The sequence below is a fragment of the Alosa pseudoharengus genome, unplaced genomic scaffold (genome assembly GCF_046254945.1).
Source record: "Alosa pseudoharengus isolate Yale_2024_CS ecotype anadromous, Long Island Sound unplaced genomic scaffold, YU_APseudo_1.1 YU_APseudo_1.1_scf_6, whole genome shotgun sequence".
Classification (NCBI taxonomy): Eukaryota; Metazoa; Chordata; class Actinopteri; order Clupeiformes; family Clupeidae; genus Alosa; species Alosa pseudoharengus.
Genome location: NW_027468848.1, coordinates 31,080,360 through 31,096,538, shown reverse-complemented (window position 1 = coordinate 31,096,538; position 16,179 = coordinate 31,080,360). Strand labels below are relative to the sequence as shown.

Below are 16,179 nucleotides of genomic sequence, written 5' to 3'. Positions count from 1 at the left end.
CCACACACACACACACTCACACAAGAAAATGAAATAAAATGTGAAATATCAAACAGGTGTGTAATTTTGGAAGCATGCTGTATGTTTGATTTACATGACAAGTTATGTAAATGAATTCATATGTATGTGTTGCAATAATGCCGTGATTGCTCCAGAGATGGGAGGCATAGCATAAATTGGGCTGAGATTGTGTTGACGGTATATTATGATGCTGTATAGGTCTGACAATTAGCAAAGGCTATTTATCTGGGAATGTTTCTCCACTTGATAAGAGCAGGAGGATTGATATGAAAAAGTAAAGTTTGAGTGATGAGTAAAGTTTGACTGTTGCTCCTGTTACTATTGCTGTTTCTAAAATAATAGCAACCACTAACAGCAACTTCTAACAATGATGACAATGTCACATTTTTATATTAAATGAATCCTTTTGACTCTTAAAAATGCCCCTTTAAAAGGATGTTCTCCTGAAAGCTGGACGATTCTAACTGATGAATGGCTTTAACTAATTCCTTTTGAGCTTTGACAGGGTCAGTCCAGACACTGCCCTCTACAGAGTAGGTTGTTTGCGCCATCATTATCAGGTCTGTCTCCTGTGGGGGTCTTTCTAATATGTTGCCATGGTGATTTATTTGGAAGTGGTACTTTCATTGTCTTCCACTGATGTCCTATGTCTTCTTTTCACATTGCTCTTTGGCATTGCAGTTGTTGCTGTTGTTATTCTTTAGTGAGCAAGAGTACATTCCTTTAATTCCTTTATTTTGGCCTTATAGCTTAATTTACTGAATTGAACAATTATTGAACAATTGGTTTTATTGTAGCTGAATTTAGGTTTCTCTGGTCTGTGATCCCCATTCCATAAAGCATTTTAACTTGGTGTCATACATAAAGCATGATTGACAGTCTGTTCCATACCTTTACCACTTGATAAGTAGTGATCTTGAGACACTAGACTGTAAAAGCTTGTGCCAAAGAGTATATGCTTTGTTTGTGCTGCACCTTAAAATTTGCATACACCTGATCCTTTTAAAAACAAAACAACAATTCCTGGCTCATTCCATTCCATGGTTCCTCCAATCTTTAACTGCTTTTGGTCAGAATGTGTTAGTGTGTGCTGACTATGTTATCATCCCAGGTGGTTATTACTGGCACTTCAAAGCTCATTTTGCAGTCCTTGTACATTTCAGTGTGGTGTGAAGCATGTAGATTACATGTAGGACTTCAAGGGTTGCTAGCCTCCTGACAAACACAGCCGTGATCAAAGAAAGTGTGGGTGTATACCTCCGCTATGTATTCCATAGCAAGGTTTGCAATTTATTTTCACCGGTGGGGAGATGATATGAGCCACATATATTTCAGCGGAACAAAGAAACAGACACCATTGGAAAATGTCTTCTCCTTTGTACAGCTGATAAAAAGAGACAGTGATGGATTAAAGGGTGGCCGTGTAATTGCATTGTGCATTGTTGTCGCTGTTTTTCACCGGTCCTCGTGTGGTCTGTTCCGCAGGCAGGCATGATTCGCACCGATGCAGATGAATACTTCATTGAGCCGCTGGAGCGGGGCGCACAGGAGCACGAGGAGAAGGGAAGAGTGCACGTGGTCTACAGGAGGTCCGCCCTCCGGCAAGCCCCCTCCGACATCTCCGTGGACTATCAGCTGGACGGTAGGACCATCCCCCCCCCCCCCCCCCCCCCCGGCTTCTTTTCTCACTGTACTAATGTTGGTCTCTTCTCTCAGCAGTTTGTGGATGACGCTAACACTAACAGTTCAGAAAAGATGGTGACCTCACTGCTCACTGACTAGCAGATGGTTCATTAGAACACAAGCTGCATTTCCTCTTTCTCTGGCTAATAGGATCACGTTTTTATAATGAGCTGACCCTGTGAAAGAAGCCTCGATAGAAAACTCGGTCTTTGTTAACGGTGGTCAACTTCAAACAGATGTACCCTCCTTTCAATTCCTTCGTAAGCCTTCTTGTGGGAGTGTTAATTTGTTTTGAATATTTCTTTCAAACAAACGCCATCTCATTACCCCGACGGCTGCAATAATATTAGGAGCGAAAGTAATAAACGGCTGCCACGTTTGAAGGAGCCCTCCGCCTGAGAAGTCATCTCTCCGACAAGGCTAATCCATGTAGGTGGGCCTCAGAGGGCCCAGCCCCAGTTCAAAACATTCTCACGCGACTCAGCCTCACCCCCACCCTCTGCAGCCCATCAACATCAGGAGAAACATCTAAATGACACCACTTCCCCTTCTTCAGACCTTTGTGTGTGTGTGTGTGTGTGTGTGTGTGTGTGTGTGTGTGCATGTTTGTGTGTGCGTGTGTGTGTGTGTGCGTGTGTGTGTGTGTGTGTGTGTGTGTGTGTGTGTGTGTGTGGTGCGTCTGTATGTGTGTGTGTTGTTGCTGTCGTCGTCGTCGAGGCCATTTGGTAATTACATCAGAACAGTGGGAAACTTTTGGGAGGCGGCCGAGGTCTTTTGTCACTCGAGCTCCTTTCAGAGATATGTTCTTATTCACTCGCCTCTAAAGAGACAGGGGCTTGTACGGTTGTTACGGTTACCATGGTAACCTGGTGGCGTGCCATTGTCCCAGGTGGGAAGCACCCAGGAGTGGAGGAATTATTACGCCGTCACTCGTGGTTGCTTGGGAATGCTCAGCCCATTCACCGTGCCACAAGGAACACGGATCTGTGTCCATTTCCCGACTGCCCTCAGTAAGTCTCGAGACCATCTTAGCAGCTGCCCTTGTGCTCCCAGCCACTCTCAACTCATAACAGTCATAAATAAGAACCTAGAGCCTTCAGCGTCCACTGTAGGGCCTTTTTATATATGGCTGCATAGCACGAGCATGAAAACACCACTGCTGAAGCACACTGGAGTGCAGACTTGGCCAGCGCTCTCCGTCGCAATTCGGATGAGCCAACAGGCCCCTGAAAGAAGCTCTCAGTCAGAGGGCCCCAGAGCTTGCACCGCTGCCCACCTCTCTCTCTCTCTCTCTCTCTCTCTCTCTCTGTCTCTCTGTCTCTCTGTCTCTCTCTCTCTCTCTCTCGCTCTCTCTCTCTCTGTCTCTCTCTCTCTCTCTCTCTCTCTCTCTCTCTCTCTCTCTCTCTCTCTCTCCCGCCCACCGTTCCCAACTCTGTGTCAGTTGAACGGCGTCCATGCGCCTCGGGTCAGTCAGGCTCCCGGAACCCCCCCCCCCCCATCCCCTCGGCCCAGACGGTGCTGCCAAGCGAGCCGTTTCTCAGTACCTGTCTTCGCCGAGGCACACGCTGCCAAATACACAGGTGCGGGTGTGTGTGTGTGTGTGTGTGTGTGTGTGTGTTGGGGGAGGGGGGGTTGGCAGAGAGGATTGGAGTATGGGTTCACACAGGAGGGATGGGTCATGTCTTGGCTTCCTGATGTTATTTGCAAGGCACTTTAGGAGATTAGGAGAGGAGGGACGCCCTATTAACACAAGAAACAGTCACGCAGGAAGCATGCTGTCTTTTTTTATTTACATATTCCTGACAGTAAAGACCTTTTTACAAGGTTATGTTGTGTGGGGTGCCCCTGGTGGACAGCAAGTGGACTTGAGCAAATAATCATTGCCTTTTCACCCGCACCCCCTGAACATACAGTTTGGCCAATAATGAGCCAAACTCCCCTCCTCTGTCTCCTCTAAAAGTTAAATAATCCTGGCGGCGTTTTGTTTGGAGTCGACCCCCCTCTGTGATGTTGAACTCTTCCCAAAGCAAACATTCTCGGTGGGATTACACAGGTTGGAGTGGTAATAATCAGTCAAGCACTGCTCCCACACACCCCTCCCCCAACACACACAAACACACACATGCACGCACACATGCACGCACACACACACACACACACACACACACACACACACACACACCTACCACCAAACTGTATAAACAGAAGGATCACAGGGTGGCTAGTCAGAGGCTGTCAGCATGTCCTGGCCATGTGCAAAGTCCCTCTAAATGGCTACACTTTTGTCAGCAACATGACATTTACATGCGATAATGTTTTCCATGCTTTATATGTCATGCTTGTGTGGATGTTTGCATTGCTTGGCTGGTTTGAACACAGTGTTCTACCTCAGGCATTAGCTGACTCCAAGACAGATCTGACCCTAATCTGGTGCAGATCAAGTCAGAATCCACTCTACAGCGGGCTTCCCGCGGGCTGAGATCTCAGGAAGGTGGATACAGGATGGAGGTGTCCATTCATGATACTGTGTCTGAATCACTTAGAAGGGGAATTGGGGATAGAAGGGGATTTTGTCTCAGGTGAATTTTGGATGGAGTATGCATGAATGAAAACTGGCTCAGTTGTGCCATTGCTCAACATAATAAATGGGTATGCAGACATAGAGCGATTATTTTGTTGCCACGCCGGCCAGTGGTGGTCCTCCCTCACAATAGCAAATCATAAATTGGACAGTTAATTTGCAGGGAGTCCCCCCCCCCCCCCCCAGCCCCCGCCTGGGAACAAGCACAGCCTGTCTGGTAGATCATGAAGATACCATCAGAACATTGATATATTTGTTTAGTGTAAATTGCTTTGAGCGACGACTGCACCACACTTTGTCTCCTGGGGCAAGGGGGCTGGTTTGCAGAGGGGGTAATTCATCACGGGTGCTTCTGATTGAGTCTGGCTGTCATACTGATTGTTAGAAAATGACAGAGTAACAATTATTGCCATGGTCTGCAATACGTGCACAGCCCCAGGCCGCAAGAATAGGTCGCATTAGTGTGGCGGTAACAAAGGATTTGTCTTGTTCGGAACCCTAAAGGCATTACATCAAACCAACGAGTAATTGGAAGAGAGTGTGGGGGGAATAGCTTTGAATGGCGAGGTGCCTCTACAAATTCCATTCAGATGGGCCAGGAAACCGTTGTGGCTCTGGTATCTGGGGAGCAGCCGAGCAGAAAGATCTTGAACCTGTGGCTGGAAAATGGTGATTTATATTTGTCACACAGCTGTGTTGGGCCTGCCTGCCTGCCTGAGAAGAATTTGGTGTTGCTGGCAAAAATTAGAAATATGCAAAGTGGTGAAGAAAACAAAAAAACTGGAAACAAAAAATTGGAAACATAAAATGGCCACTCAAATTCCCTGAGCCTGTTAAAGTACCAGTATCTAATAATATGATATAATGTGAAAAACATTGAGCTAAAGAGGATGCTGAGGAAATAGTAAGCTGCTTATCTGTGTTGACACACGTGTACAAATCTATACTGGTGACAATTTACGGCTGTGTTGAGCAGTCCCGACCCATTCTGCTGTCTTCCCACCTTGTTCGCTATGACAGATAGCAGACAACAGTTCTGCAGAGCTCGTTACGATGGTTGGCTATCCTGGAGATGGCACTCTGCAGGTGTATGTGACACCATTTGCAGACCATCAGTGCGGAACATTCCTTTGTCGCCTCACTTGCTGCAAGCAGGAATCGTTTCATTGACTATCAGACCATTAGAGTCTTCTTAGGACGTATGGATCACACTGATTAATAACTGCCATCAAAGGGGTTACCACCACCTAAAGCTGTTTTTTCCAGCGTGAATAAAAGTCCCCTACTGGGAATACTTGCTTGAAATGGCCTTGACTGTGCCATTTTAAGTAACAGTGAATGATGCAAGAATGCACAAATGAAAATCAGCTCTATATTATGGAGAAAAAGAAAAGGAAAGGATATGACTAGACTTATTAAACTGTTATTGTGCAGTAAAGCATTCACCAGATGCAGTAGTGTGATACACCCCTCCCACACCGTATGTCAGACAATATCTTCTCATTTTATTTCACTATTCTGATGATTCCCCTGAGATATCTTATGAAAGCATTTGGAGGAAATAAACAGCTTCAAATGTACATCTGATCTTTTGGGTGGAAATGCTAAAATGCTAAAATGTTGTGTAATAATAAAGGCGTCATCTCTGTCCATCCCTCACACACAACCTAGGGCACTTCTTTTTACGGCGGCCCATAACAGCCGCTGAATGCGCTGGACTGTTTAATGCCTGAGGTCAAGTGTGTGTTTTCACTTAGGAGTACCTTGGCAAGCTTTATAGGAGGCTAGCGAGAGAGAAATAGTGGCAGGGGCCTTTAAACGGATCCTCTTATCTCGACGCACCATGACTAAGAGTCTCCCCGGCGCACCGCCTCGCGAGCAGCCTGCAGCAGCAACAGCAGTAGGCCCTCTGAAATATCCCTGATGAAAAAAATAAATAAAATGTGTGAGGGCATCTTGTGCCAGTGTTCAGTGTTGGCGTCGGTCCCCAGTGTACTCAGCTGCCATGCCCATGAGTGAACTCGTCAACCGAACCGCCGGAGCTGGTCTGACTCACGAAGACCCTGTGGCGTGCGATTTTTCTCACACTACCCATCTTTCTGCTGTCACGCAACAGACCACAGACAAACAGGAGAAAAGGGATGCTGGCCTGTCATCCTAATTGTGGTTTATATTTTTATTTATTTTATTATTATAATTGTCATAAAGTGTGTTGTGCTGCTCAGGCCGGGCTGCACTCTCTACTTCTACTGCATGATATCATTGCAACACGTGCATCCTTCATTGTCCTTTAATTGGAAACACTCGCTGGCCACTGTGCTGCTGCCCTGCACAGATGTGAGCTGTGAAAGGCGTCCAGGATGGCCGCAGCTCAACACTGCACATTTGTGATTTACGGCAAATACCTCGACCTAGGGTGAGTTGATCTCATCCTCTGCAAATTCAGCCGAGATCCCCTGCGCTCATGGACAGCTTTAGGCTGGGAGGCACTCTGTGGCACCATTCGAGAAGACGATGTGCCTTTCCACTTAAATGAGTTGTGTAATGACATACAAGAATCATAATGTACCCCGTAGTTTTTCCATATTCTTCAGTGAAACAGTCGAGGACCGGGTTTGATGAATTTTTTCCATGGAAGCTTGTTGTGATTATCCTCAACAGTTCTGGCGCAGGCACCGGAGAGTGGAGACGGCAGCCTTGAAGCTCTGGACACCATTGTGTGTGCTAGTGGTGGGCAGTTTCTGCGAGACCACGTTCCATTGAATCACCCCATTACAATCCCATCTGGCACTGGAACAGGAAGTGCTTTATTACCATCCCACAATGCCCCTCTTCTTCCCTGTCTGTATTCGGCTGACGGGCTCAGTGGCAGAAAAAAAGGAGGGAGAAGATTCCTTGAATTCTTGGCTGTGAAGATGATGTCATTGCAGCAGCGGTAGTTTATTAGATAGTTCAGCAGCTGAACTCGAATTGCTGAGATATTCTTGGTAGTATTAGTCTGGCTTTAAAGTGAATTGATCCTCTTTAGGCTGATAAAAGTATTTTTTGAAGTGAGGCTACAACATTCAAATCTGCAACCTTAAGGCAAAGAACGTCTTATCAGGTCTGACCTACTCAGTTTTCGTTCTAATAATACTATTATACTATTGTGCCTTGAGGCGCTTCAATAGGGTCTGGAAAATGAGTTCCTATGTGCTAGACTGAATGGCTTGCTCATATTACATAATGCACAAGGTACAGCCGAGGTTCCTTGAAATTTTAGCTGATCTTTTAGGAGCGGATGAAAATTTATGCTAATCTCTATACTCCTCTAAAGAACCTTCCCCTCTGTCAAATCAAATTTTGAATAAACCTGTTCTTGGTGAAATGAAATATATGTTGAATGCCTGCTAATATATTTTTGGAACCCTTTAATGAACTTAAAATGTGAAATCCTGTCATTCTTATGCATGTCTGTGAGTGTAATGACCTGTGATATCCATCAGAAATAATCCTCAGGGTGCTCAAGCCCAGGGATTTCCTCTTACTGCTAGAAGTTTAAGTCACAGACGCTCCAGACGTCTAACTAGTATCTTTACTTGACATTGAGAGACAGGTATCCCAGTCACAGTGTGGACCTGCGTTGTTATTGAAATCATCTGAGGGTGCTCTGTTTGCAGTTTTATGAGGTATTGCAAGAGACTCGCTTAGCTCACTTCAAGCAAATGTTCAGAACCTTAACTGCATTTCTGTCAATGTGACCACATCTGTTTTTTGTAGACGGCGAGGTGTCTGGAGCAGAATGCCTGTACCCTTGGTTATATGGGACAGGATACAGATGGAACTGTTTACATCTGCCCCTGCCGCTCAGTGTGTGTGTGGGGGGGGGGGGGGGGGAGGGGGTGCAGTGGGTGGGTTCAGGGGATACAGGGGCATGAAGACTGTGGTTTCTCTCAGGACTGCCAAACATCATATTTTAACCTTGTCTGGACTTGTGGATATCACCCGCTACCAGTCAAACCGTACATCATATCTTGTAGTGCTCCTGCACTCCCTAAACAAGGTGGAGGCTGCTGCTCCAAACACCTGCTTCTGACTGGGAGGCAATGGAGATGGAGGTGGTGGTGGTGGATGTGGTGGAGGAATGAGGGGTGGTGGTGGTGGGGGGGGTTGTTCTGTGTTAACAAAGCCGAGAATAGCCTTGTGGTCGTATAATGGAGACGTCTAAGAGGTGCCATACTTGGCTGCCTGCCGACGTGATTGATGTGAGTGAGACAATGCCGTGAGAAGAACAAAAATGTGTGATATATCTCCCAAGAACCCTGCAGGAAACTGGGCATTAATTATGATGTGTATTTTTTCACCATTCTCTTTGTTTTTTTTTTTGAACGGAGCATTCTGCTAGCTTGACGGCTAACCCACGAGAGGCAACCTCAGAGACTTCAGTGCAGATGGGCCTCCATTTTTTCACTGTTTATCACGCTTCTTTTATGTATCTATTTATTGCCACTAAAGGAACACCTCTCTCTGTTGTTACCTCAGAGACTAGCTGCCAGCATTTCTGTCAGTATTTGCCCTGGATATGATAGACAGGGTGAGAAAGAGAGTCACACTCTAGGATGATCAGTAGGGGAGATCTGACAGATTTGACAGAAGCCTACAGTAAATGTCTATACACCACAAAGACAGGCTTATGTGGTGGAGCTGGAAGAAAAATCTGTAGATAAAAATCAGGTGGTTTTCACTATCTAGACAGTGTCCACACGTAGTATCATTTGATATCATCCACGTTAAGGATCCTTACTAGTGTAGACAGTTATTGAGGCTGATGCTTGACATTATTTGCAGAGTGATGGTATTGCTCTTTAACTCGTTATCGTTTGTATGCAAAATGTGGCCTTTTCTTCTATGGTATTACTTATACGTTTGGCCAAGCACTCTCAAAAATAAATAAGAAGCTGAGTGAAGCCTGCTCCCACAATTGCTCTTTAACAGATATTGTTCTCGGAGTAACTTAAATTAAATTTGATTGACTCTCATTCGGGCCCTGTGCTTGTCACGTTGATGTGGACGATACGTAATGGATGAGGTGTCGCAGCGAAAGGAGGAGGTGTCGCAATGGCTTTGTGTCTCAAGTAATTGTATTGCAGATACTGTAGTTTATTTTAGACTGGTGTGTATTATATGGCAAATACAACTCTCACTATCTCACATTCTACCTGCATGTCTTATTTTCATTGGCAATTGGCAGTGCATTGTGGTAGCCATATGTGCTATGCTATATGTCCCTATGCATTTGTCAAATCCAATTAAAGCAAAGCATTGTTTAAAATTCAAATGCAATGTATGAGTATATATACATTTTTGATCCCGTGAGGGAAATTTGGTCTCTGTATTTAACCCAATCGGTGAATTAGTGAAACACAAACAGCACACAGTGAACACACAGTGAGGTGAAGCACACACTAATCCCGGCGCAGTGAGCTGCCTGCTACAACGGCGGCGCTCGGGGAGCAGTTAGGGGTTAGGTGCCTTGCTCAAGGGCACTTCAGCCATGGCCCACTGGTCGGGGCTCGAACCGGCAACCCTCCGGTTACAAGTCCAGAGTGCTAACCAGTGGGCCACGGCTGCCCCTATGTTTCTGTTGGTGTGGGTGGGCTGTCTAGTTCGAAATGCTCTGGTGGTCACAAAGAGTAAAGCATTAATATTGAATTAGAGAAGTGTATATGCAGCAAAGGAGAGGGAAAAAAAAAGGTTAGAGGTTAGGGCAAAAAGGAAAAGAACAAAAAAGGTGGCAGTGGAAAAATAATGGCGAGCAATTAAACAGCCAACCTGTGGGCTTAAGCACTTAAAGGCCTATATCATTTGACTTGAATGTGTTATTCTCACCATAGGCGGGGTCACACTTAACACTCACCTGTTGTTGGTAGGTCAGTGTAACTGTCTGATGCTGTCCATTGTTCAGTTGTAGGAAATGCAAGATATGTTTACTAAATGCCCCCAATGAACTGTATTGAATTGATGTTTGACTTAATCACCTCAAGTCACATTAAGTATAAACACTTCAGTTACTGGTAGTCAAGTCAAATATTTGTTTTAGCTTTAATTGATTGATAGATACTGTAGATAGATACAGTAGATAGATAGATAGATAGATAGATAGATACTTTTTTTGATCCCCAGGGGGAATTCAAGATTGAGAAAATCGATTCAAATGTTGAAGGTAATTTGTTAGTCTGACTGATCGGCTTTACAGTGTGATTTTGATGAAGAACTTCTCTGCCCTTCTACTTTATGCCCAAGGCTCTTGAGGGTGCATCTGATAACCTGGGAGAGGAAAGGCAAAAAAAATAGATTAACTGACCAGAGGTAGCAAGAGCACACACACACACACACACACACACACACACACACGCACACACACACACACAAGCACAAATACACACACACACACACACACACAGGCTCTTGAGGGTGCACCTGATAACCTTTCCACTGATCGATTGCTGGGCTTTGTTGCATCACGTCTCCAGCCATTGTATCAGACATCTCTGTGAAGGAGAGACAGTCTGAATTGAGGCCAGTTCTGTCCCAGATAGACTCAACAAGCTTGAGTTTACGCAATGAGCGCTGCTCTTAATGCAGTGATGCCCCCCTAGTGACTCGCCCAAGTAAACGGGGGTGCAGACTCTGCAGACTCAGCTTCCCTCTGCTTTACGAGAGTGGCCTCGCGTCCATATTAAACGCTCTGACGGCCGCCCTGGCACTGTAATCTTGCTTGTTTGCGCAAAAAGACTTTTGGTGCAATGTGGAAAGAATTTGTTGTTGTCTTTAATGTAAAGTGCCGAATGCAGCATATTTGGTGAATGCATCCCCTGGTCTTGCCCCCTAAGTGTGCATTTACTGCGGCGCAGTTGCCGCTGCTAATTTCACACGCAGCTGGGGAGAAGGAAAATTAGCCTCGGTCATCAAAGTATTAATTGTTAGCTTAACTTTTATGTGTATGTAGCTGCAATACCACCATAAAAACCGATGTAAATTAAATGCGAAAGAAAACCACAATGCTAAATTAAATCCGTTTGTGTGAAGTGAGTGGCGTTGGGAGCTGCAGCAACTGGTGCTAGACTGATACAACTTGTTAAACTTTTGTAGCATCTCAAAATCTTGTATTTGTTTGTGTGTGTGTGTGTGTGTGTGTGTGTGTGTGTGTGTTTGTGTTTTCATTGGCACCTGGCTGCAACATTTAGAAAATCTAACTTTCCCATCTCTCCTGTAATCCATTCCTGTGGCAGTGCTTTGTGTCACACAAGAGGCCTGATTGCAAGAGGAATTGGATGATCCTTGTCTGTTTACTCTCCCCTCATTCCGCTGCCCTGTGACCATACCGGCCACTCCTACTCTTCCTCTCCGATTGCCCACACATACAGTAGCCAAAGATTAATCTGTCTATGTAAGCTGCAAACATTGGCCATGTCAGTGTGTGTTTGTGTGCTATTGGCCATGTCAGTCTGTGTGTGTGTGTGTGTGTGTGTGTGTGTGTGTGTGTGTGTGTGTGTGTGTGTGTGTGTGTGTGTGTGTGTGTGTGCCATTGGCCATGCCAGTCTGTGCGTGTGTTGTATTTGTGTGTGTTCTGTTTGTGTGTGTGCGTGAGTGTGTGTGTGAGGGTGTGTGTGAGTGTGTGTGTGTGTGAGTGAGTGTGTGCGTGAGTGACTGTGTGTGTGCCTTTGGCTGTGACCGTCTGTGTTATCTGGCATATCAGTCCATTTTGCACACATGCCGGCACCCTACAGTCAGATCCCAGCAAGACTCTGCTTACACACCAGCTTTTGCCACTGCATGGAAGCTGTGGCAGTCAGCTTTTGGCCCCGTTTACATCATTTTGCCCCTGCATGGAAGCTGTGGCAGTCAGCTTTTGGGCCCATTTACATCATTTTGCCCCTGCATGGAAGCTGTGGCAGTCAGCTTTTGGGCCCATTTACATCATTTTGCCACTGCATGGAAGCTGTGGCAGTCAGCTTTTGGGCCTGTTTACATCATTTTGCTCCATGGAATTAAACAAAAATGAATCCTGTTTAGAGGCAAAGTCTGAGGATTATGATGATTTACCGGTTTGCCAGAGACAGGATTATAAGGGGAGGCTGCTTTTCCATCCAATTTCTTCTTTTCAGACTCGTAGTCTGACGTCTCCTGTGTTCAGTACCAGTAGTGCACAGGCAGGGGCTCAGGAAGAGAGGAGAGCCAGGGGAGGAGAGAGGCAACTTGTAAGATTTATTCCCCCTCTCTACGGATGAATGGGAGAGGAACGGCAAAAAAAAAATAGATTAACTGACCAGAGGTAGCATAAGCACACACACACACACACACACACACACACGAACACACACACACACACACACACAAACACACACACACACACACACACGAACACATACACACACACACACACATACAAATACACACTCCCACACACACACACACGTACACATACACAAATACACGCACAAACACTCTCTCACTCACATACCCACACCAAGGCAGCCGTAACTTACCCTGGCTTATTTCACATTAATGAATGAACGTCTTTTTTGCCTCCCTCTCTTTGATTGATGCTGGAGCAGAAACCATTACGCTGCAGACTGTTTGAGTCTCGGCACCGGCGAACACTAACCTTTGCCCGCGCGCCATGCCACCACGTGCTGCCCTGCCACCAGCCATGAGGCACCACCACCACCACCACCACCACTGGCACGGTAGATTTCCACTCCAGATTAATTGGCCGGTTCCCGTGGCCAGCGGAAGGCCATTTTTAGCAGCGTGGGCAGGCGGGCGGGTGAGCATGTGGGCGGGCGGGCATGTGGGTGGGTGGGTGTGCTTGGCCACTCAGTGCTACGTGTGGGTGTGCTATCTTTGCCCCGGCCACTCTAGCCTGGAGGATCCCCGGGGAGAGGGATGCTGAGCCATGCGCCTCCAGCCTGCTCTTGCTCTCTCCCTAAACACGCACACACACACACACACACACACACTCCCTCTGCCTCTCAAACACACTCACACACACATGCACACACACACACGCACACAGTTTCTCTGTCACATGTGTGTGCACACATACACTCTCTCTTTCTCTCTCTTACACATGTGTGTGCTCACACACACTCTCTCTCTTATACAGACTCTCTCCCTATATCTCTCAGACACACACACACACATACACAAACAGGCACTCACTCTTTCTTTCTCTCTCTTTCTCTCTCTGTCCATCTCTCTCTCTCTCAGACATATACTGTACACATTTACAATCACACAAACTCTATCAAACATGCATACGCACACAGATACTAGCCTAAACACATGCCTTACACTCTCTCTATTCAAGCACACATTAACACACACTCGGTCTATCACACGCCCACACTCACCACACACACACACCCACACACACACACACACACTGGGAGATTGAGAGGGGGGTGAGGGGAAGCCCTGTGCGTTTGAAGTGGAACCTCAGAGCTGGTGTTTACTCTTCTGGGAGCCGGGCTGCACAAAAATGCCTGTGTCATGACGCGACCGAGGAGCCGAGGAATGCGCCTCACAGTCCCTACTCTGTGGACTGAGGGCAAGCCGAGGTGCCAGTCGTTTCTCTCTCTCTCTCTCTCTCTCTCTCTCTCCATCTCTCTCCCACTCTCCCTCCGTCCCTCTCTCTCTCTCTCCATCTCTCCCTCCCTCCCTCGGTCCCTCTCTCACTCGCCTCTCTCCATCTCTCTTCCAGCCTCTCTCTCTCTCTCTCTCTTCCTCATCTCTCTCTCTCTCTCTCTCTCTCCGTCTGTCTCTTCATCTGTCACTCTCGTTGGTGGAATATTTATTTTAGGAGGCTCCACATTTTAATAAGCTGTACGACGTGCGCCTGTGAATAGCGCTGGCAGCAGTGCCTGTGGCATGCTCTTTCAGGATTTGCCCTCCTGCGCTTGTGTGGGAGAGAGGTCAATCTGTATGCTCTCTCTCTCTCTCTCTCTCTCTCTCTATGTGCGTTTGTGTGTGTCTGTGTGTGTGTGTGTGTGTGTGTGTGTGTGTGTGTGTGTGTGTGGGTGTGTGTGTGTGTGTGTGTGTGTGTGTGTGTTTGTTTGTGAGGGGGGATGAAACATCGGCCACACTGCAGAGCTGGTTAAGCCAAAGTAAGAGGCTGTCAGCATGTGCGAAATGAAATTCTAGGAAGGGCCCTTTTCTTCGTCCTTTCCCTCCCCTCCCTGTCCACTTCCATTGGTGCAAAATAATGTGTGCAAGTGCCATCTGGAGAAGCACAACCTGAACATGGTGTTATTTGTGGTCTGTGAAAAGAAAAGAGTGGTGTGGGATTCCGTCTCACAAGGACAGAGATTGAGAGAGAGAGAGAAAGACAGAATGAGAAAGAGAGAGATAGACAGAGAAAAAGAGAGGTGTTTATGGCATTGGCGTGCCCCAGAATGCCAGGGACAAACAAATGGTGTGATTTGTTCCAGAAGACTGCCCAAGTGACCCTCTCCTGTCTTCTGTCTTCCCCACTCCCACTCCCCTCCCTCCCTCTCTGTCTCTCTCTCTCTCTCTGTCTCTCTCTCTCTCTCTCTCTCTCTCCCTCTTTCTCTGTTTATGTCTCCTCTCTGCTTTAGAGCCTGAGTTGAATGTACCTCGGGTGCTGGACCGCGTTGCTAAGCAGGTCAACCAAACGGTCCGGAGACGGCGACACGCTGGCGACGATGACTACAACATCGAGGTGCTATTGGGAGTGGACGATTCGGTCGTGCGTTTCCATGGCAAAGAACATGTGATGAACTATTTGCTCACTCTCATGAATATAGTGAGTGGTACACGTGTGTGTACACACACACACACACACACACACACACACACACACACACACACACACACACACACTCACACACACACACACACGTACACACACACACACACACACACACACACACACACACACACACACACACACACACACACACACACATTCACATGCACAATGTGTGTGCAGATGTGCACACATGGGCAAGTACACAGGCACACACATGTAGAGACACACACATATTCAGACGTGCATGCACACGCACACACACACACACACACCCAATCACACCCATATCCTCACAAAACGAGACTTCCAAAGCGCAGCATGCTTGGCAGTCTCTGTAATCCACTGTAACTCCTGTGCCATGAAAAAGTGCCTTTGAGTTTATGCGCCGGTCCGGGTTGTTTTGCCCTCATTTAGAAATGAATTAGGTAAATATTCCCCACGCTCCCAAATGCCTGAGCGAGGCATGGAGGGTGGGAGCGGTTCTCTGTTAGCCCTTCCTTGCCTTCACTGTGGCTGTGGTAATGAGGTTGGCTTCAGATACTCTCTGAAAGAAGTTCCTAAGTGTCCTCCTTAGCTGCCGAGATGCAGTGGGAAATGCCCCAGATCACCGTGCCCTAAAGAACACCGATGCACACTCTTCTCATTAAGCATCTGTATTTATCCCTTTAAGCAAGAATGGCTTCATTTATTTCATCAAGTTGACGTATTCCGCCTCTGCAATGAGTGGTTTGACAGCTTGTGAAGGTGTGTAGGCCATTTCTGAGAATGTGGCGTTCACTACAAAGTGTGACCCCCCGCTGTGGGTGCCTCGTCTAAAACTATTTATTCGGAATACATTCAGTGTGCTGGCGGCTTAAATAAAACCTTGTTAAAATGAAGAGGCACAGTTGAGGTGGAATGAATAAATAAGTCAACTAACAAGAAAAGAAAGTTGTCAAGCTCATGGAAAATACACCTTTCATTATCATCTCCCTCGGGTACACTTGGAAGACTTTTAAGACGTTTTGAGAACCAATTATATTCAAATTAGCTTACTCCATGAAAAATGGTGTTTATTATTTTGTGTAGCGCCGGGTGGTTA

At 46.5% G+C, this 16,179-nt stretch overlaps 1 protein-coding gene across 1 annotated transcript in view; it reads left to right on the top strand.

Annotated features, from left to right (window-relative positions):
- The window catches only part of adamts3 (ADAM metallopeptidase with thrombospondin type 1 motif, 3), a 69,632-nt gene that overhangs the window by 14,079 nt on the left and 39,374 nt on the right, over positions 1-16,179 (top strand). The window contains exons 4-5 of the mRNA XM_076270387.1: positions 1,507-1,663; positions 14,905-15,092. Coding sequence (XP_076126502.1) covers positions 1,507-1,663; positions 14,905-15,092 — 345 coding nt within the window. The remainder of the gene's footprint in view (positions 1-1,506; positions 1,664-14,904; positions 15,093-16,179) is intronic.